Source organism: Mercenaria mercenaria, chromosome 10, assembly GCF_021730395.1.
Source record: "Mercenaria mercenaria strain notata chromosome 10, MADL_Memer_1, whole genome shotgun sequence".
Classification (NCBI taxonomy): domain Eukaryota; kingdom Metazoa; phylum Mollusca; class Bivalvia; order Venerida; family Veneridae; genus Mercenaria; species Mercenaria mercenaria.
Window position 1 is genome coordinate 74,647,706 of NC_069370.1, and position 23,808 is coordinate 74,671,513.

Genomic DNA, 23,808 nt, shown 5'->3' on the forward strand with positions numbered 1-23,808 from the left:
GTCGTGAAAACAGTTAGGCAGCTGTTGTTGTGTTACTTTTGGGGACATTTCAACATTCATTTACTTTTATATATTTACTACTTTAGTTTGTCCTTACAATTGTGTAATATAGACTGAACATCCCGTTTCTTGTTTTCTCAAAACTCCTAGAATACACCTTACACAATGATATTTTTGGTTCACAATAGTCTTGAGATGACCCATCAAAACTGGTATGATTGGAATAAAACTGAAGTTAGGTAATTTACCATCACATATGTCAGCCATTTTCTTCCTGTTTTAGTGTCGATAAACATGTTGTGCTGCGATCATTGTCACGATATACTTTGCCCATTCAGCAAGTGTATGAGATCTCGACCTATTTCAATTTGATTCATACTTGAAAACTTCTGTAAAAAAATAAATTTTATTTCTTATCTACATTTGATCTGCATCCTGTATCTGCTAGGGTAAATTTATTTATGTACTTAAATATGCTATTCATAAATACTTCATTCAACTCAAGATTTTATTTCCTGTAAAAATACAGTTTTGTTTGCTCTACATTTTTTACAATCTGTCAGTCATTAGCAAATATAACATAAGTCTGACTGCCATTAGTAAATAAAACATAAAAAGATAATAGGTAAGGGTAGATTTCTCGGAATCACAGAGCACTACAAACACAGCCTCAGAGCCACGCATTTGCGAAGTCGGCCCACAACAAAAACGGAAAAAATTTACAGACGGGTTGCTTCAAACATCCAACGAGTACATTTAAATTTTATGCAAAATATAGATAGAGGGGGAAGAAAACGACTTAACTTGCCTTTCTAACAGTATTTGATTACAAAAAAAAAAATACAAACTAGTTTCGCATATTGGCACATCATTTATTTTACTTAATTTATCGACTTTCCGCCTGTACCGAGTCTTTTCATATATATCTATATATATAGAAAAGTCGAAAAAAGAAAAAAAAAAGTTTAACTCCCTTAATGTGTATTTAACTCACTCTGCAGTAAAAAAAATACCAATCTAATTTTTTAATTAATTGGCCAAAAAACTGAGCCAGCTTGAAAACAGTGGTTAAAAGTGAACAAGAAAACTAAGTAGGTACTTTTAACAACTGATCTGTAAGAAAAACTATTACCTACATATGTAGGAATATGTAGGTATATGGGTCTGGAATATGGGTTTATGTCATCTATATTTTGAGCATGCATACTGAACTGAACTCGTAACAGTTATTTTATACGTCGTGTTGTGGCCCTACTAAAAGGTTTAGTAGTGTATCAAGATTGAAAATGCATAAATTTCATTCAAGAAATTGTACAACTTTAAGAATTGTTAATGCGAATATTTTAAGTTTTGGCTTTTTAACTAAATGTATTGTTTTGCTCTTACCAAGAATAACTTTGTTTACAAAAACTTTGATATGAAACGTATAATGTACATGTATATCCAACAATGCGAAGTCACAAAAAGCTAAAACTAGTTCACATACGTGTAACAACCCACGTACAATGTTGTTATATTAATCATTTCATTTCAGCATTTTGAAACTGCTTTAGATGTTTTACACATTTTTGAAGCATTTCACTGACTGTTCAGGAGAGATTAGCTGCAAACAGTATAATTTTACACGCATGGCTGCGGACATCAATATTAGGGTATTTTAAATCTGTAAAGACACTCTGCAATTTCCATATGATTGTGTAATCTCGTAAGCAATTCGGCATTGTTCGGACATAACTATAGCTTAGCGCGCTCGTTGCTTTCCGAGAAAATTCGGAATAGCATACGAATATACATACTTTGCTGATTTTCTTTACGAGTCTACTGCCTCCAATAAGTTGTACTAGTGTTTTTTATTGTTGCAAACTCTGTAAGCGGGGTAAGGCTCTTACAAAGAATTGAAAGCAGACTAAACTTTTGAATTTATGGAGATTTTTGATATAGTCTATAATTCCGGAAATCCCAAAATCCATGAAAAGCAATCAATACAATCAATACAAGACATTTCGCTTTAAATTAGATGTCCATAGATGGTATTTCTTAAAATGTCAATTATTTCTGTTTTTACAAAGAGAAGCGGAAAAACATAAATATATATATTTAGTATATTGGTGCACTTATCAATCATTTCACACAGAAAAAAACCCCCTGTAAAATCGAATTCAACTTGTTTAGGCACCATCTCTACACAAGTTTCAAGTTAATATCCATGATCTAATATTAACAAGAAGAAACTATATTCTTATATAAATAATAGATACTATTGGTTTCTGTCAAGTACTGAAAGAAAGGTTTCATTCTCATGGGTTATGATTCAACAATTCCATATTTTTCCTTATAAACTCTTAGAACAGCCAAACTACAAGAGCAAAGAACCCACCAACTAAGCTCAATAGGGAGAGCGCAGGTCTAATGGTCGTGAGTTAGATCCCCGACCGATGAGTATGTTCTCCGTGACGATTTGATGAAAGACACTGTTTTCGAAATCAACTGTCCTCCACCTCTGATTCATGTTTGCGGTTGCTTGTGGAGAACACTTTGTACAAGTACAGAATCCATGAACACAAGGTTAGGTTAAACGCCCGTCGTTACATGAAATACTGTTAAAAACCGCGTTAAATCCAACACAAACTAACACAACAAGAGCAAAAGTTGTCAACTTTACAATTCTTAAAATTGATTAGCCATGTGAATATTTTAAAACGGGTTTTGTCTGAATACGTCAAATACGACTTTTCCTAGTTTTACATCGCTTCAATAAACTAGCTGCTATAGCTGAAGCAAGATATGATGAAACAAATTGTCAAGAGATGCCAAAATCATGATTTTTTTTATCAAGCGTTCCCTCTAATTCTTTTGAATAACATCATATGTTGACTTGTCATCCTTTGAATATTGCGCTAATTCTGTATACAATTTAGCAGAGTCGTCTTTGTTTCCACTTGAGTCATTAATGTGTTTCACTGTACCTTCTTCTGCTACGTTAATATAAGTCCTGAAATTGAACGGATGCTTTTTCATTTGTTTCGTCAAAAACAAACATGAATGCATCATCAGTAGTTTTGCGATTTCTACTACAGAATAGGTGAAAATTATGATTAGATTATATGTACCAATTATTTCTGTTAGGCCTTAAAAACTGTAATGTCATGATATTGATGTATCATGGACGATTAATAAAATGTTGAAAATGCGCCTGTGTAATCTCAATTTGACTACAGATATATCTAAATAGTCTTACGCTTTTCGAAGCGTAACAGAAATGAAAGAGGAGAGACTTTTATAATGAAAACTGCCTCCGCTGGGATTCGAACCCGCTCGCACGGGTGGAAGGCCAATGCTCCAACCACTGAGCCGAAGAGTCAACACTCTGACGCAGTTGTCAGAGATTGGCCTTAAACGTGAGGCTATACAAGAGCGACCGTAACAATAGCTAAAATAATTAAGGAACAAAAGTGGCTTACACTCGTGTATTCTGATCTTCTGTCGTCTGTTTTCCTGCAAGTGTACAGTTATGCACATATAATGTACCTACATTGTTTTAACATTGATGTATATTATAAATCTCTTTAGTAGCTATAATTTATACTTTGCGTTATGTATTCACTTAAACAAAATTCTAATGTCTTGTTTAAAATCAAATACATGTTTTGTTTAAATACCTTTTTCAGTAGATCTTCTTTTAAGCAAAATAGTAAGATAAATTGCGTAAACAAGAAGACCTGCACTCAGTATGCCAAAAAAATGCCAAGGATAGTTCCCGTCTTATTAGTTTCCACTTCGCAAGTTTCAGTTGTATATGTTTGTATATCTGAAACTCATACATATACTTCTCTTTATGTCTAATGTATAAAATATGTATGTCTATCCAAGGATAAAGAACACAATCTGCAAACCCTTCAAGACTTAGAGCATTTGTATCTTTTTTTTCCTCATTTTTAATCCGTAAACAAGAACTATATATTATTTATATATGCTTTGGATATAATATATATGGTGTCAAGTCTGATGTGAAGATGAGTCCGATTATGGATTTGCACTATCAATGAAGTAAGCAGTCGTTGAAGCATCTTGAAACATGCGATGTACTTACAACCCAAAGGGTAAACTTTTGCAAATTCAAAACTACTTTAAAAGTGTTTTTAAAATTATTTGACTTAGACTGATACAACTGCAAAAAAGAAAAATGTTGAGCCTTTTTTTATAGTCCAAATATATTTACCGCAAATTATACTTTAAAGTGTTTATTTTGGAACGTCAAAATTTAAATACTAAGGCTGTAGTGACGTTTGCAATTTTAGTCTAATTCAATGCCATTATAAATACACAGGTCTGTTTCAAAATTTATCAACATAGCAATTTGTCTAATATTCGCATACACCTATGTCACCTAAATCGAGATCTAGCTAAAAGATATGTATATATAATGTGATTTGATTTTAGCAATTGTATTAGATAAATCTTCAGAAGTGGCCAATATTAAACTTAATTCATTGATCCTTGATTCTGACCAAACACACTCAAACGTTTAACGGTAGAGAGCAACATATGATTCGTTTTGCTTGCGACTGATGCTATTATAAACCAAGTGCATTGACCAATAGCTAAAATCGTAAGTAGGTAAAACTAATTTTTTTTATCTTTAAGACAAATAATTCTGCATATTCAATAGATATTTAATAATTGTCAGGAAATAGAATTTGCGCTAACAACGAGAAACCAAATTTTGAAATGTTTGATGAATTTTTTTTTAAAAAATAAAAAACAAATTCAACGCAATTTTTTATCATATTGTTTCATGAAATATGAAAATTTCACGATTTAAAATATGTTTTTCTTTGCAGAGACGCTATACGGGGTTACTTTCAGAACACATATATTTTGAGATTGAACTCTGCGTCAGTCACATACAGAAAGGGTTATTTTATGCTTCCAGCTAATTATTTTAATGTTTCTGATACAGGAATTAAGGATCAGACAATCATGTAAACTATTTCCACTTCTATATGACGTACCGCTTACCTTCATCTAATACGATCTCAAAAGCAAAGTCGTGATTCTGTTGCAAAAAGAAAATGTATGCGCTTGAACATGATTTTGATTTAGCCGACAAAGGGTTATGAGAAAAAATGATGAGACAAATTGCTATGTAGTAAAAGTTTGAGACCTGTACATGCGTCAGATTCCAAGAGAGGTAAACGCAGGTGAGGTGACTGCGTTTTCTTAAATGTGTGTCATGCTATCGAAGTACTATTTCAAATTAATACTACTGTATCAGATTTAAATAGCACCCTTTTCATGACAAACATGTTCAAAGGCGCTTTACATATAGCAAACGCAGCCACACAGGGCTTGAAATTCATCCTCTACTAGTAAAGACACAGGGCGATCTGACCAGAGGTACAGAGTGAGATAAAGCCCCCAGAAGTTAGAACAGATAGAGAGAAATCCGTTTTACATGATATCATACCTTCTTTTAACAGAAAAATGTATTGTACATAACTGCCAATATCATTCGTAGCTGTCACCTTGTAGCGTCCGTAATCTAACTGTGTTACATTTAGTATAGTCAAATTAGAGTGTAATCCCGATGATGATACCAGCAAATCATTATTGCTCAACAACGGCATCCATTACACTCCACTTTCTTTGTGCCAAAGGAATCCTGTTGGACCGGGCTCTGGGTATGCTATTGTTGTCAAGGTTAGTGTCGCAGGAACATACAGTGCACTTGTTTTATTTTGTTTTATCTGATGAAGTGGTCGTGGGGAGCCTAAAATGTACCAATTTGTTAATAAAATTCTTGTATGTTATAATATCATACAGTCTTTAAGTGATAGGAACTAACTAAAATTATTTCACATGTTTAGGTAATGAAGAACAAGTTACAAAGAGTCTTTATATTAGGATGCTTTTAAAGACGTTCTTTTCACCTGCTGACATGTCAAAAAAGGCACCAAAATGCGTTAGCAACGTGGTGGGTTGCAACATTGTGCATGTTAAAGTTTTTTTTAGGTGCAACACTTGCAGCAGTATTTAATGCATATGCTCCCTGCATGAAATTTTCTATCTTTAGTTGTACTGCAGATTTCTGTGTGTTTATATAGCGAAATGGAGATCCAGTGTGTTGAAAAAAAGATGTCTAGTTTAGTCAAAGCGTTTGAAAGTGAAATACGTTCGATCTATAAAAACAAGAATGGAAAACATAATCTTTGAATCTTTGTTAGATTTGTTTATTTTTATTCAGTTTTGAAATCGAAATACAAATGTTCTTAAATGACGAGTTTAATCAGGAATTCCAGTCTACGCATTGTACACGCTATTACCTTAATCAATTGTTTTCGGCGATTTGCTGATTTCTTACAAAGTGATTAATAGTTAGCTCTTGCTCGCTAAATCAAAAGAGCGGCAGCTATATCATACAAATTTCGTTCTACTCATATTTGAGTATATCTTATATTTGACATCGTTTGTTGTTGTATACAATAAAAAGTGGAAAACCACAGGTCGCCCAACACGACATAAACGAAAGTGTTGCAGGTTCGGTTCATGGACGGTAGTGTGGAAGTGCATGCAACCGACCACGCCTTGTCCCGGGTTGAGCAGAGCTCAACATTTACACATGTTATAAGTAACATAATGTAATTTAGAGACAGCCGCAGATGTATTCATACGGCGGTGCACATGGATGGATAAATTAACATCACTCAAGACATCGACTAGAGTGAGACGGAAAACAGATGAATTGACACGCAATACATCGGAACACATTTTGCTGCAAGTGTAATGCATAGTTAAGACAAAAGTCATTACACTTTCATATATGCTCTGATTTTACTGAAGTACTTACATCTCACGAATAAGTTGATGTTTGAGCTAGGAGACTGACTGTGCTGATTGTCTCCTTTACAAGGATAAACGCCAGTATGGGAGCACGTGATGCTGCTACGAGTGAACGTCAGACTGTTTGACTGATAAGTCTCTTTCAGTAAAACGTCTTGGAACAATTTTTGGACTTTTGATCCTGGGTAACTGTCAATTTCACACTTAAAGTGTACATCAGTTTCATTTTCATCAACAGATACATTTGTCTCGCCTTTGTGTTCTTCGATGAAAAATGATGCAACTGAAAGTGTTATACAAGAATATATCACATAAATCAGGGATAAAAAGCAACCGTTCTTCGATTAATAAATGATTTCAATTACTATCAACGGCTACTAAATCGATATCATCTGTGTGTTTAGCTTGAACCTCGGAACATAAAGCACTTTCATACTATATAATATTTTCCTAAACGATACTGTTGAAAGAAAAACTAACAATATAGTACACGACTTCTTACTATTCACTGGGTTTTATTTGAAGACACGCCCTTTCGCAGTATTAGAAATGGTCAAAACAAAAATCTACCTAATCGAGTAAAAGATGTCGATGTATTTCTACAGATTGAAAAGGATTACATACTGAATTAACAGACAATGAAAGCTACGTTTGACCCACACGACCCCGCAGGCATTTGTAATAAGCATATACATTTAAATTCTTATTAAATCAACAGGGTAACAACCTCTTTGTACAATTAACACATCTCATCGGTGCGCACTTTAGAGAACTTGCACTATACTGCATATCAGAAAATATTATAATTGCAGGTATCCCTGAAAATAATATATATCCAAGACGCTGGATATATAAAATATATTCCACTAACGTATTTACATTTCCTAAGACTCCCATAATGTATTTACATGGGATTTTTAGTTTTTCGTTATATTTCATGGTTTAAATGTATTCTCACTGATATTCATTAAAATTAGTATTCTTCTTCGTCAGCATTCTTCTTCATCGGCATTTTTGTCGTTTGCATTTCTCTTCAATGTCATTCTTCTTTGTCGGGGATATTCGTCGACATTCCTTCCATAACACATTTACTTTCTTGGTATTATTCTCGTTGACAGCTTTTTCGTCATTGGCATTTTCGTCATCCGTATTTTCATTCGTCGGATTCGTCGCTGTCGTGAGCTTCGGTCGTCTTCGGCAAATATCGTCGTCGTTGTCGGTATAATTTGTTGATTTCAGCATTTTAATCATGTGTCGTAGTAAAGAATCTTCATCGTCGGTATTGTTTCGTCGTAAACATCACCTTAATAACAGTTCTTACCTTATTATTAAAGTCGGCATAAAAGCAGGTAATCAAGTAAGGCACAGAATAAGATATGTCAATGGCAAAAAACTATTATTATTTTCATTGATAAAACTTGCACAGAATGTTTATCTTGATGATTTTGATGATCTCTAGGTCAAGTTTGAAACTGGGTCATGTGGTCAAGGTAAGGTATGCACATGACAGATTTCGACTGGGTAGGTAAGAGAACTTTCATTGATGAATTTAAATATGAAAATATGGCAGTGTTACATAATAAGACTTATCGACTAGTGGGCCGTAGAATATGACCCGATATTCATAGGATTAAAGTCATATTGACCAAGGCGAATGTCTCACTAGTAAATGATAACTATTCTAAAATAATTTTGTTAAATACATTGTAATTTGTATTCGGACATGGATATATTTCCTTAAACGTCAGACAAACTTTGTAAAGGACTGCTAATTTAAAAACGCATTTGTATCGGACATGAATATATTTCCTTAAACGTCCGACAAACTTTTTAGAGGACTGCTAATTAAAAACGCAGTCTTATAACAATAATAATTGGTTCTAAATTTCAAATTTAAAACACATTCTATTACTTACATGTAACGATGACTTGCAGAGTTGTAGTTGCGGGTGTATCTATGGTAGCGGTATTGTAACAAGTGCACGTGTAATTTCCTGCCTCATATCTTGTCACTGTGTCAATCTGAAAGTCTCCCTTTGACCCAACCACTTTTCCTGTTGAACTATTTGTCCACTTGTATGAGCAGGAAGGAAAACAATCTGACTGACATGTGATTGTAGATGGTGTTTGGCCTTCTGTTAATGTGTATGGAGACTGGACATTTATATTGCATCTGTCAGGTCCATCATAAAATAATAGAAGGCAGGTGAAGTAATGAAAGGTCGTTTTCTTTCACCGAAAACCATAGCTCTACTACTAAACACAAGGAACAATTTAAGTGTCTAGTTAACAATTTACCATTGCCTGCAAACGTATGTTGCAGAAGCAGGTGTTCGTATGGTGGCTAATTTTGCCTTTTCGTGTGTTCCTGTCGGCGAGGTGAAATGTCAAAGTAACAAAAACACGAAAGGTCGAAATAATGCTTATTTGTCGTGTGTTCGCCTTTCGACATTCGAGGCAAATACACGAATTAACGAAACATTGAGGGCGAAAGAAAAAAATTTCAGAGTCAAACACACGAACTTTTGTATTACTCACTTTGTGTATCGGCGGGTGTTAAAACTTCGTTATTTCGCCTTCAATGTTTCGTTACTTCGTGTAACTTGGGGAAAAATGGACTAATTCGCATCGTGCCTTTAAGCTTTTGAGTTGTTAAAATGATCTTAAACATCACACATAGTCTCGTTATAATGATCATTGATGCCAAATTATTTCAAAATGTAACTATGCACTACGAGATCGATCAAAAATCTCGTCATAATATTGGCACTACATACACAATCGCATGCACGAACACGGTATCACTATATGCTATTCCGCAATTACCGTGTGAAGAACCTAAAATTTATACAGCATTTGTCAAAACATAGTTGATGTGGCGTTTTATCTCAGTTTACAACATTAATATTATCCGATCCTACAAAAACAGTTAAAACTAATGCATTAGGATTTATAAAGGCAAAGCAATTTACAAAGCACGATCATTCCCCTGACTATCATAAATACTAAAATTGCATAAAATGTAAGCATATTCATGGGAACAAATCCTTACATGTACATCCCTAGCGCAAAGTGTGCATTCATATTGCCGCAACTAAATTAATACATATTTCACAGACGATAAACATGTTTCTATAGTGTGAAGTTCATTTAATTATCACATAAAATAGGAACTGCAGTGCATTAATTACTCGTACAACACTCTATGATGCTTTTTTAACCGATGCATCTTTTAAGTAATAAGTGCAATAGGTCAGTATTAGACTTTGTGTGACCGGCCAAGATGGTGGTCTAGTGGTTATTGTATTGACCCAGAGGACGAGTGTGCAAGCTCCATCTTAGTAACTACCACATCTTCTTCTCCTATGACACCAGTACTGACTTTCGAAAAAGTGGCTCGTTACTGTTTAAATGAGCTAGTAGCTGTCATCATAGTCTAGTTAAATATGTAAGTAAAACATCGGATGTCTTAATACAGAAATAGATTAATAATGTGTCAGAAGTGCGTGTATCTTATAATATTGATCATCAAACATAGCGTAAACTAAATGAATTATGAAACAATAAAGGAATATCGTAACATTGAGAACGTTAATCTGACCTAGACCTAGAACCTGCGGCTGGACGCCCCCAAAAAAGGAGAGCATACAATGCTATGTTTCCACGCACATAAATAGTCAGCTTATACAGAATAAGTGTTTCCCTTACATAAATAGAAATTTAATCCAAATATCATCATATTTTAGTATGCACGCACTAGTTTTCCCCACTACTGGCCGCCCCAGAATTCTAATATCCATATCAGTCCAATTTGAATGAAATATATAGAAAAAATTGAAACTATTCTAAAAATAAAGACTGAATTATTTTTATAAAAAAATACCCCTTTTTTCAAAGTATGTGGCTTTGATGCACCCCCCGAATTGATACACTCCTGAATACCCAATTATTTTAAAACCAGTTGATGCAGAAGTCATTCCTGAATAATTACATGTATCATATAGGTATATATGTCTAAAACTAAGACCGCCCGTGCGATTATCACGGCTATACCCGAAACCGTGTGATTCTCACGCCGCCGCGTAATTATCACACGTGTGGTAATATAACCACGCGTGTGATTCACGCGACACCGGTAACTAGAGATCAGACGTTAGTCTATCCTGTATAAAATTGTCTTGAAATCCTATCGATATACACCAGAATGAAGTGCATTTCGGTTATATTGGTAGTACATATTTCTTTATCATATATTTAGTTCACGGTATACTTGCAAAAATAGGCAATCTATTTTTGCGAGTTTTTATTTATTCACTAAATGTAAGTAGATGAGGTAGAAATCATATTTAGGTCAGATTGAGGAAGATCGCTAGTCAGGTTGATCGGCTTCATTGTACGGTTCTTGACAAAAATGTATAATTTTCCGGATATAAGTTACTAACATGAAGTTTTCTAAAGTTTGTACTAAATAATTAACATAACCACTGCCCCTTTGGCCAAATTATATAAAATCTATCATGTATAAAGCGATCGTAGAATATGAATAAATGCAAAATTTCATTCATAAATCCGTTAAATTACTTAAGATGTAGTATCGTTTATTTTTTCTAACGTTAATATTTTTGTACTCTGTGAGCTTGAAGAACATTAACTTCTTAGACAAATAAGAGAAGAAAAAGCACAGGTCACCGAACTCGTTTTAATTTTATAATGCATTTTTTTCACCCACTGTTTAACATTTCTGAAAGTTTGTAAAATCGAAAAATGGCGGTACTAAATAAAAACATATGATATGCAACTATAATTCTCGGTGCTTCCGAAGGATCTATTTTTCAGAATATATTTACAGGTTACTACATTAAGTGCGATATTATATTTTATAAAGTACCACTATTTGTTCAATTTTACAAAATTTCAGAAATACAGGTTTTAATAGTTGAAGAAGAAAATGCCCTAGGAAATTAAAACGATTTCGTTGACCGGCTTATTTTCTTCTCTTCTTTGCTTTAGAAACTAATGTTCTTCAAGTATGAAAAAAAATCGTAACGGTAGGAAAGAAACGATCCTACATCATTTACTGTTTAGGCCCCAGATCAAAGCCTTTATTACCTAAATTTTCTTCGACACCGATAAATTCAATACCTAATAGTCGAATTTTGACTTTTTCCCATTGTCAGTCAATTGTGATTTATATTCTTATTCTTATGATAAGTTGTTGCACAATGGAAAGAACAGAAATAAAAATATATATTCTCTTTTTTATTTTGTTTTTAGGTGGCGACGCCCGCTTGTTCGTATGACGACCAGTCGCCGGAATGAGCAACGTCCAAAACTGAGTTATTGAGTGTTCGCTCTTAGTTCTTAGTGTATTTTATGTCTGTTGTGGTGACACGTTCAACAACAACGGCAGCAATAGATATAATGGAGAGCTCAGTATCATTTCAAGAGTTTAGTTTAGTGGATTTAACAAAATCATATTCTAACCTGATTATAAATATCCAAGATAAGATAGCAACCTTCATAAACAAACAATAAGTTGAAAGTTATATTGTGATACATGAAATATCTAATGTATCACTTACATACTTACATATTACATGGAAAGTAACTGCATCACTCCATGAAGAAGATAAGCCTGTTACACCAGGACCTGACTCTGAAGCTTCACATATAAAATGTTTGTTTGCGTCCTCCTTTATTAAAGTGCTGATAGTCAACGTATTGTGTGTATATGTGTATCTTAGATCTAAAGGGTTGAGAACATCTTCCAGTTTCCACTTCTAATTGAGACCAAGGTTCGGATCAGGTGGAAATGTTGTTGATTTGCTGTTGCATGTCAGAACAATGCTTTGACCTTCATAATTGTTGTTGTTATCTGTTATTTTCGGAGTTTGTGGTACACCTGATTTATTCAAGTTTGTAAAACACATATAGAATTATGATTATTAATTCTGAATCAAACTTGTATTTCGGAAGTTTGGATAACTCATATGCTGTGTTTAATTCTGATAACCACTGTGTGTGTTGCCTTACAAGTCCGACAATGTAAAAAAACTCGTTTTTGGCTGTTTACACGATCATATAGCATGATAGGCAGGCAAAAGTTTTGTGTCAAATGTATTACTTGGAGGTGTATCGATGATATATGCTAAAGCTGAAACGGAATGTTGTAACAAGGATGCCCTTTTTACCAATATTAAGCATGCAACGGAGAAAATTTTACAGAAGCTTGAGCTAAACAATAATCACTCAAAGCATAGATTGTTACATAATTACATCAGGAATAAACTTTATATCATAGGTCAGATTGTTTTAATTCCGCCTGCATACTTTCTTTAAAACTGTCTGTCATACATTTTATCCTACGTATTTCGTCTTTCAAATTAAATACTTTTCAAAAATTAACTACATTGTATTTATCTGGTTTAATTGAAATATATTAACTTATGTATTAACACTTTAGACAACATCATTATTACTGGAACAAGACTAAACTGTCAATTAACATTTTTTATGTTAGAGTATATTAAATAATAATCTTACCCAATATATAGACAGTGACACATCCTTTCACTCTGCTGCTTGCTTCAATTACTGAATATTTGTATGTACCTCCATTTGCTTCTTGTACGTTTTCAAGTCTGATAGAAAGGTCTCCCGTAGCTGCATTACCAGTGAATGTACAGCCATTGCAGCGAGGAGGAACTATAACTACACCATTGGTATAGGCCACTGTAAGTAATGTGCTGTCATTCTGGGAAAGTATCTGGTTTGTGACAAAAAGTGCAGAATTTTCTGTGTTAACTGTCCTTGCCTGGAACTGTATCGTGACATTATCTCCTGCTTGTTTGTGCTGAACAGTAGTAGAAGTACAACCAAATGCTACAAACAGCCAATAATAGTTGTTGCATTCAGTGACTTCTAGTCGATATGTAGTTTTATACTGGAGCGGCACTATACAATTAAGACTGCAAAATTCTTTGTGTCCTTGGCATATATTTTGTTATTTGCTTTAACCTGTTTTGCCATTAACCAGTTTTGAAGATTTATAGTCCAAATATCATTTAAAACTTTACACAGTAAAAATTTCTTGAAATGAAATGCTACACAAATCCCTAGCTACTTTCAGAGCAGATCTAAATAAAATTTGATCTCAAATGTATGCGTCTCAAAATTTTAATGGATGATATAATTAAAAGCCACGACACAAGTGAACATATTTGATAATAAAAACAAACAAGGAGTTGGGTTCATTAAAGTTGAAAATGTTATACACCTGCTTAAAATACAGAGTATCTGTACTTGAATATATTACTGTCGTATAAGGGTAATGCACGCATGAGACTAATTTTAAGTAATAGATCTATGAGCATACAATACTCAAAACCCGTGTTTAAGAGAGTATCAGATATAAAACTTCAACTCCAACCAGAGTAATGTCTTGGAACAATTCGCTTTTCACGCAGAAATAAAATGATTTACATTTTATAGGCAGTAGAACTAAAAATACAAATTTAAAGTATGTACTACATTTACCTATTTAAGATACATGTATATGGGTAGTTACTGAATCAAAATGTTCAGACTGAAAAAAAAGATCTGAAAAAGAGTTATATGAGCTGAAGAAAACGTCCTTTGAAAAATATTTGGCAAAACTGTTGAAAAGTTAGCTAAAACTTTATTGCAGGCCTAGTTGACTAGGTACCTATTTTCTCTTGCAGACCTTGCACTTGTACCTCTAGGCATGAAGCAATGAAAAAGGTATGCATACTACTGAAGACAATCAAAATAAGAAATCTATTGGGAAAGGGTTGCATTTTTGTGTACAAATTTGTCAACTTACAGTAGGCATTTAACTAGAGCATTTTATTTTCAAGGGAAATAATTGTGGTCTGACTGTATTATTTTGAAAATCACAGTTGAGATTTTTTTATGTGTTCACCGGTACATTTTTCTGGGGAAGCGAAAGTTGCCATGGAATTTTGTCTTCTTTTAAAAACAAGGTAAGCTGACAGTTTTTGTTGAAATATATATCTGATAGCTGACACATAGGAGAATGTTTTGGTTTATATCCATCTTACAGATTTTTTTGAAAATGAAGAGAAACAGGGGGAATTCTGTAAATTTCTTCTTATATGCAAATGAGCTGAAAATGTATTGAAATGACTAGATCAGAAGTTTATGCCTTTCCAGTAAGTTTTTCCCTACCTTTGACGATAGTTATTAAAAAGTATAGATATCAACCTCTTTGCTGATATTAGTACCTAAAATTTTCAGCCTGTGAATAGCTGTGGAAATTTGGGACTTCCTTTTTTTGAAGATATAAATAGATCTAAGCTATATTTAGACTAAAGTTTTTTTCAGTATAACAGCATGTAGAGAACCCTTACATACAGTCAAATATTCTTGATATTGCAAGGAAATATAATGCATTTTTCAAGTGCTTGCTGTTTCTTATGTTGTGCATACTTGATATAGGTCATTGTCAATGTCAACTATCATTATACTGACATTTGAAGTTGTTGTTTTTTTCTGAATTACCTCCCTTATAATTATATGCATTTTTCTTCATTCATTTTATTGATAATTACTTCCCTTTATGTTTAGCAAAAATTATCAGATTGCATTTAATTAACTCCCTTCATTTAACATGAAAAATTCTCTTGTGTAATGATTATTTGTATATTTTACTTTCAGTGTCTGATACATGTAGTTGCAGTCTGTCTTTGGAAGCTGTAGAAATAACAAGAAAGGGACTGACATAGTGGTATAGTTTGTTATATATGAAGTTTATTGATGGCATTCATGTCATGATGATATCATTAAAGTATAACATACATTGATTTTCTGACAGTCATGTGTTATTACATTTGAACTGAGACTGTTTTATAATCAGGTTCATGATATTTTTTAATATACATTGTATACAATAGTTGCATTTTTTTCAATATTAATTGCAGCTTTATAAATTAGAACACTTCAGGTTCATGTTTGATATAGTTTATTAATGATTATAATTTTAATCATACAATGAGTTATGAGATATTTTATTAATTTTAATATATTTATATTAATATATGTAAAAAGTCTGTATTAAATGCATAGGTCATCTTTTGTACAAAAATAAAGGGAAAAAAATGTATAATTTTCATTTTCAGTTTTGGTAGGGAAAAGTTTGAGTATGTACATATATAGTTGTTTGACCTGTCTTACCCTGTGGCAGTCCAAGCAGATGTTACCATTATGAAAAATGCAGGAGGTATTATGCTTTTGTATGTTAAACAAAGGTCTCAAAGCATTTATAATATGCTGTATGGCTACATTCTTGCTCCTGAAATAACTGTACAAGACAGCTATAAGACTGACATTCCTGACAGGATGTGAACCTTCTGGACTTTATGTCAGCCTGGCATAAACATTTCTTTCCTGTAGCTTTGTGTATCCCTCAATTTACTAAGTACATATTCGAGGGCTTAGAGCGAAACTAGTCTATCTGCTATTTCTATATACAGATAGACCAGTTTCGCTCTAAGCCCTCGAATTATCTCCATTCAAAATAATGATAGTAGATATGGTTTAGTAATAAATGTGTGATAGCTTTGTAATGTCAACATTTCAAAAGTAGAATGAACATGTACTTTGATAATAAATATTGAAATACAAATTTCAGTATATTGTATCAGTCAGCAAAAACATGAAGTACATTTGTATCTTTGTATTAAGATAATTAAAACAATTATATTCAAATGCTTTGACACTGATTTTATGTTGAATTCCTAGAATGTGTGTGAATTAATGTTTTACAATATTTCAGAACTTGAAGACAATGGTTAGTGCAGAAGGGACATAAAAGTTATGATAAAAGTAACAGATATAAATAAGGTAAACTATTGTGATAAAAAGACATGGCCAGTGCTGCACATCACAAAGGCAATATTTGAATTTAATTTTTTGTCACTTATGAGTTCTGTAAAGCTGATTTTGCAATATATATAAAATGACTAGGATTATTTTTTTTACTGTGATCATTTTTTCACAAGATGAAGTTTGAAGCAATTTTCACATTACAACCTCTCCAGAGTAGCTCACTCTGAAGCAAAAACCTCTCTTTAACAACATCATGAGAATTTCCCTAAGCTGAAATATAACTATCAAATTTACTTCTCCAGAACAACAACCTCAAAATAACTAAAATATTTGTATATCCCACAGGGTATTGCTCTACAGAGGTTGCATTGTACTTATAATATCTATGATTTCAAATGCTTTAAGAAAAACAACACATTCAACAAGGGGAAAAGTGAACATATATTACTCATAAGGTGAAGTTTTGGCAGTTCTCAAGTTCATTGTTTTTGCATGCTATATAAAAGCACTTTAGGTAGTTTATCATTATTACATCATATACTAATCAGAGGTTGTAGGTTGTTGTTGGAGGTTTTAGGGTGAGATCATAGGTGAACATCATCAGATTTATCTGTTTATTTTTTTCACCATTTTATTGAATATGTACATTGAATGTTATAAAATATGCAATCTTTTCAGACAGTCCTATTAAATAACTTGTCATTTAGTGGATCTAAGTATATGTAAAATTTAAATAAAGCAGCAAGCCAAGTAGCAACACAATATTGCTGCTTAAAACAGGTAATTCCTTAGACAAGTTGAAATTAGACAAAATGTCAATTTGTAGAGTTACCTGACTTGCTGCTTGATAATATATGTCTAAGATTAGAATATCTGCAAATGTCTAAAATGATGTTATAATTGTTTTAAAAACTATCATGTTTTATTCTCTTTATGTAATAAAGTTTTACATTTGTATTTCCAGAAGTGCTACAAGTGTGTTGTCATGTGAAATGGAATTTACCCCCAACTGTGCTGCATGATGTATATTCAAGTGCAAGACAGCCATGCACCAGCTGTAAACTGAGATGGACCCATATAATAAATATGTTGACTTTCCTATGTATTATCATCTGTACAGAATGTGTTCATGACAAGACTGTATACATGTATTGTTAAATCATTTTTTATTTCCATTATTGCATGCATGTAAGAAGCAAGCATTTAACAATTGCAGTCATAGAAGTGTTAAAATGTGATCAATCTAATTTAAAGAAACACATTTAATTGGACTTTTTAAGTTTCATAGTATTTTTGGTGGGGATTGACCCAGTCATTCAGCAACTTATACAGTCTGTGAGTCATTTCTTGTATGTTATAGTTTTCTTAATAATACATTAAATGTCAAAGTTATGGTAAGATGAACTCATTCATCACATGTAGATTAATGTTAAAGCAGTTCAACATTTTACCATAAGTTAACTAATATTCTATTTAACCAGAGTTGTCACATATTTTCATATAAATATTTGTATAATACAGTCTAATCTAATCTACATATGATGTACCACATTTTTTTAGTTATATTTTATGTTTATATTTTATGTTGTTTTCATGTCTCAACATATAATTACTAACATCAAAGAAACTTAAGTATTTTACAATTTGGTTGGTATAAATGGTTGTTTTGTTTATATATATACATTTCAAAATATCTCATCATTCCAGATAAGTACACTACATAATCAAGATAAAAGAAATAAGAACAATATATGTTGGTGGAACTTTATTTTCAAAAATTTGATATGCAGTCTTTGTAGTATTTACTTCTTTAGCTATGTTGGACTGAAATGGGAATAACAACATACTTTAATTTTTTGTAGTCATAAGTTAATATGGGAATTATTAACTTAACTTAACTTAAAAAGATTTTATCTCACTGTTATGCCATCTGAGCTTTAATATTTTTGAACATTGTCATTGAACAAGGCTCAAAATTATTTGTTGTGTATACCTTGCATTCATGTGTGATAAATGCTTTTATGGTATTCTTTAATATAATTTATGCTTTTCATCTTACCATGGATTAAAAAAATATAAATTTATTTGTCTGAAAATTAAGGTAAAAATACTGACTGATTAAATTGCAATATAAGAAAGCTTATTTGAGATAAAGGGAGGTAATTCCAAAAAAATATATGTAGAATGTAGATGATAAATGTAATGAAGGGAGGTAATAAAATATTGTGAAGTTATTAGTCTTCGTTTCTTTGATGAGCTAATTAATTGTTTTACATTTTGGTTTATTAACTACAAGTATGACCTAACATGTGTACCTGTCCTGAAGGAAAATAAAAAAGGTGGTTTGATGTCCTTGTACTGTTAAGTTGTTCCTGTATTTGTTTACATTCCATGTCTGAATGAAATGAAGAAACAGACTTTAATGAGGGTATCCCGGGAAAATACCTAAGTTTATTTTTATATCAGCAAATTTGATGAGATAGTCATTCAGGAGTTGTCTATCCTATTTCCAAAAATGCTATGGGGACTAAATTTTTTGGAGTAAATATCTCTTTTAAAAAATAACACACAGCATTTTAATATTGTATATATATTATCTGATGCACTTAGCAATATATATTTGGAGTCAAAATGTTAAAAATTCCGGTTTTAATTTTTTAGTTACAATGTCTACTTACAGACGTCTGTTTTTAAACACAGTTGAAACCAACAGAATTTCACAGGTTAAAATGTTTAGAAAGCTAATGTCGGAAGAGAACAATCTTTGCTACATTGAATGTTTATATCTCCATTAACATTATGTGTAATCTAACAGGATTTTTACCTTTTAATTATCATACAATTGTTTTCGAAAATTTTAGTAATAACATGGAAACGTAAAAAACACCAAATACTTCATTTGCAATTAGTCGAAAAATTACTTTACTAAATTCTTCATACAAGATACAACAAATAAAAAACTTCGACTGGAAAAAGATATATCGTACAACCTTTTCAAGTTGTTTTGAGTTTGATTTCTAGAAACAACTTGTTTCTTTGTAAGTAAACGTTTTCATAACATTTAGACTGCATGAAAAAAAAGTCATTTATAACAATGTCAACATCATCTTAACAACCACTTGATATATGGTGGCTCGACTCTGTCGTGTTTTCATCATGTAGGACCAGCCAGAACGTCAACATGGCAACACGGCAAATACTTTTTGCCCTGTGGACGCACCACTAGCACGAACGCACGAGGACATAATAATAGTAAGTCGAGAACACGACAATTATCTCTGTCGTGTCGGAACCCTTTGTGCTGACAAGATGCCAAGCGACAGCACGAGGACATGATAAAATAGCATTTTGCCGAGTTGTCTTTGTGTCGTTGTGACGGGGCGCCACGCGATAACATGAGAACATGATCAATAATCTGAAGATGAAACTGTTTGCAAACACTCCCTAATGAGGTCTTTATTAAAGCAAACGATTGAAAAAAATGTAAACTTACCAAGGCTGAACCACAAAAAGCAAGTATCTTAAGTCCACGCCATATCCTTTGCGCTATGCATTCGTTGACATTCATCTCGATAACTTATACGGCTTTACTATGTATTACATATATGTACCTACCCTTATTTAGCGAATCAACTGTCCTGCATAAATTAGTCACGGCTCAAATGTGGTCGATCTATATCAGCAACCTTATACACATCTGTGTGGCTTATCTGATGTATATTCAAGCAAAAATGCTTGATAAACTCACTTTATGTTTTCAACTAATCTCTGAGGTTTGAATTTAGGCTTTCAGAACTGTATGCTCGACAAGATTTAGTTTTGTGGGAGTGCGGGCACGTAGTATTATGTACGTAAATCAGGGTAATGGAAGTTTTTTTGATAAGTTGGGGTGGGGGAGGGAGGATCGAAGAGACTGTATATCTACCACCAAAGATGTTGGTATTTTAAATGTCAAATTCTGCATTGAATGATTTTCTCCAAAGAATTAAGGTAAAATTCTTGTAACAAACTGCAGTTTTGTATCCTAACTGAATTCTTAATTGTAAATAGTTAAAAATATAAATACTGCTATTTTAGATCTTATTTGCAGAAAGCGTAGTAACAAAACTGTATTAGGGTCCTCCCCGAGAAAATTATCAAAATTTGTGCATGCCAGATCCTGAAATTTAAGCGGATTTAAACACAGAAAATATGGTTGTTAGTTACTCTATGTTTAAGTTATATAAGGTCAAATTGGTCTTGGAAAAAATGATTATCTAAGATAAAAATTGTTGTATTCTTATATACATTTGTAATAATACAGGAGCATTTTTGTGTTTTGGGGCCTCCGTGGCCGAATGGTTAAAATTGCTGACTTCAAATCACTTGCCCCTTACCAATGTTGGTTCGTGCCTCACTCGGGGCGTTGAATTCTCCATGTGAGGAAGCCATCCAGCTGGCTTAAGGAAAGTCGGTGGTTCTACTAAGGTGCCCGCTCGTGATAAAATGGAGGGGCACCTGGGGTCTTCCTCCACCATCAAAGTTGGCAAGTCGCCATATGACCTAAAATTGCGTTGATGCGACGTTAAACCCAAAACCAAAAAAAAAAGAATGTGGTTTACATGCCATGACTTTTGTTTCCATTGCGTGTGTTAGAGATTCACTATGCAGGGATTACTTTTATGTACACTAGTCTGTGACTCTGAAACATGGTGGGGGTAAGAGTGAGGTTGCGTGCACACCATAAACCGGTTTAAGCTCCCCTGTGGTGTTTTGCCACTGACCATTGCAAAGCGGAGCGCCACTGCGTTTACGTTATTTGTTTGTTTTGTCCGCGTGTGTTTACTCTGTATGCGAGTGCGTGCGTTAGTGCGTGCGTGCGTGCGTGTGTTTGCACACATCTGCGTGCTGTGGAGGCTGTGTTTTTGAACGTGTCATTCCCTGTTTGATATTTATCATTGTTTCTTATTAGAAAGTATTACCATAGACGATTTTGAATATCTAAAAAGCAAAATGCTGAACTCTAGTGTTTTTTATAGGATAAAATTATCAGCATTGTCTTAAGCCTTTCTATCTTTCTATCTAACAGTATTTTATATATATATATATATATATATATATATAGTATATCATATATTACAGTAAGGACATATATATTTATATGCTCATATTTTGTTGGGTTTAACGTCATGTGGCCACTTTCCGGCTATGGTGGTGAAGGAAGATCCCAGGTGCTCTTCCGTCCAATACTTCATCAAGGACGGGCACCTGGGTAAAACCAACGACCTTCCGTAGGTCAGCTGGATAGATTCCTCACATGTGAGGATCGACCCCACATCGATTAAGGGCCAATGATTGGAAGTGAGAGACCTTGACCACTCGGCCACGGAGGCCCCACTGTACAGGTTAATTTATTTGTAAAGCATATTTGTAGTCAAAATTATACAATGCAACATTAGTACTTTCGAATCAATTGTGTTATGTATATGCTATACCTTAGTATTGACCGTAATTATTGACCTGGCACTCATTCATCTTCACCCTTTTTCTGGCGTTTTTGTTATTTTACACGATGTTTGTATCCTAAATATCTACATCATATTAATAGAATAACCGATACAGTTAACCAGTGGCACGGTAGCAAGTGTAAGCTCTCAAACTTTTACGCACGTTACCATGTGTTCGAATTGAGTTCAGGCACTATTTTTTTTAAATTCAATATAATGTAACGATATTACTTTTGTTTTTTACTTTTTTACGATTCATATCATTTTTCTTGTGTACTGACTCAAGTTCCGTGTATTGTCCGTTGAATGAACTAATACTTGTCCGGTCCTGAATATTTTGTATAACGCTTTACTGGCATGTAAGTTGAAGAATGTTGAATAGTTGAGTCTTTTTTTCAATAAATCATGATCATTGTGATAATTTTCCCGTCTATCAAGTGTACAGATAAAATACCAAAAACAAAACCCACAAAGTATTGTCGGACAGAGAACTCGAACCAACAACCATGAGATTGGTAACTGAACGCTTTGCCATCACGGTTGTATCTGGAAATGCGACATGGTGGTATTAAGAAATGTATATTATTAGTTTTTCAATAGTTGTATCATTATTTAGGTCAGACTACCGACAAACTGATTTACAGAAACATACGGAATACTAACATTGTCAAGGCAATAAATAATGTTTTATCAAAACTTTGACCTTGAGCCAGAAATGGAGTTATTAGGCTATATGGGAGTCAGAATATTTTTCAATATGTTGAAGCCAGAATAGTTTTCCAAGCACATCCAAAGTCAGAGGATGTATTCTTAAAAAACAAAACAAAAAAAAAAACAAAACAACTCACAGACCCTATTCTTCTACTCCCACCCATAATGAATACCAAACCGTCGGTTCCTAACGCGTATGTTGGTCCTAACCTACTGCTCTAGCCCGCCTATGAATTTGCAGACACTCTTTAATAGACTTATCTAATTATTACGTTATTCTCATTAAGATTTATGCAAGTCAGTCCGAATATATGTCTAGCCGTTTAAAATAAACGTGTTTGAAGTTCAGGCTCAAAGATCAGTCAAAAACTATACACGAGGAGGATTTATGTCTCTACACACTTTATAGAGGTCCCTGTAATTCATACTTTTATTTAAAATACTTAACCTCGGTTTACATTTTCATCCGTCCTTAATATAAACTTAGTATAAAACAAATAAGAAATAACCCACATTTACCTTGATTGCTTTGCTCAATTATCCACTGCAAAATACAGAAATATATCCAGAACAATTTATAGACCCTTCCTGTCATATCTGCAGATAAAGCTTTACATTCTAATTATATTTAAATATCAATGAGGAAGTAATAATATCAAGTAGATGTGACCTGACGATAACTTGATATTTACAAACATCACTATAAATAGATTAAAGTGGAGCATAGGGGAATTCAACATTTTTCTAACATGTTAAAATCTAAATACTTTTAGTGTTAGTACCAATTACAAATTAGCTCACCTTTTGCCCTGTGAGTTGGCATTTAATTTTTGTGTCATTGTGTTGAGGATCACCCGGCAGAAAAGGTGTCCTACATGTGGAAGTCGATTGACGGGAGGAGTAA

The 23,808-nt window shown here is 33.2% G+C and overlaps 1 protein-coding gene and 2 long non-coding RNA genes across 3 annotated transcripts; 1 reads left to right on the plus strand and 2 right to left on the minus strand.

Annotated features, from left to right (window-relative positions):
* Positions 1–1,166: 1,166 nt before the first annotated feature.
* LOC123561251 (uncharacterized) lies at positions 1,167–9,060 on the minus strand. The gene is made up of 6 exons (XR_008365892.1): positions 8,757–9,060; positions 6,848–7,123; positions 5,468–5,770; positions 3,660–3,808; positions 3,462–3,495; positions 1,167–2,992 (listed from the first exon to the last, which is right to left on the minus strand). It is a non-coding gene; the product is annotated as an uncharacterized LOC123561251 (long non-coding RNA).
* A 3,376-nt stretch (positions 9,061–12,436) lies between these two features.
* Positions 12,437–23,520, minus strand: LOC128546091 (uncharacterized). The gene is made up of 3 exons (XM_053516531.1): positions 23,424–23,520; positions 13,384–13,722; positions 12,437–12,742 (listed from the first exon to the last, which is right to left on the minus strand). The coding sequence occupies exons 1-3, from the start codon at positions 23,497–23,499 to the stop codon at positions 12,621–12,623; spliced, it is 537 nt and encodes a 178-aa protein (XP_053372506.1). The 5' UTR covers positions 23,500–23,520; the 3' UTR covers positions 12,437–12,620.
* Positions 15,498–18,270, plus strand: LOC128546250 (uncharacterized). Its single transcript, XR_008365894.1, has 4 exons — positions 15,498–15,607; positions 15,999–16,099; positions 16,655–16,722; positions 17,672–18,270. It is a non-coding gene; the product is annotated as an uncharacterized LOC128546250 (long non-coding RNA).
* Positions 23,521–23,808: the final 288 nt, after the last annotated feature.

What these genes read in the sequence shown, in the direction of transcription:
- LOC128546091 (XM_053516531.1), bottom strand. Translation starts at nt 23,499, where the DNA reads ATGACAGGAAGGGTCTATAAATTGTTCTGGATATATTTCTGTATTTTG. An exon ending in AATTGAGCAAAGCAATCAAG is followed by an intron (nt 13,723 to 23,423) that starts GTAAATGTGGGT and finishes GGCTGTTTGTAG; the next exon opens with CATTTGGTTGTACTTCTACT. An exon ending in TGTCACTGTCTATATATTGG is followed by an intron (nt 12,743 to 13,383) that starts GTAAGATTATTA and finishes TGAATAAATCAG; the next exon opens with GTGTACCACAAACTCCGAAA.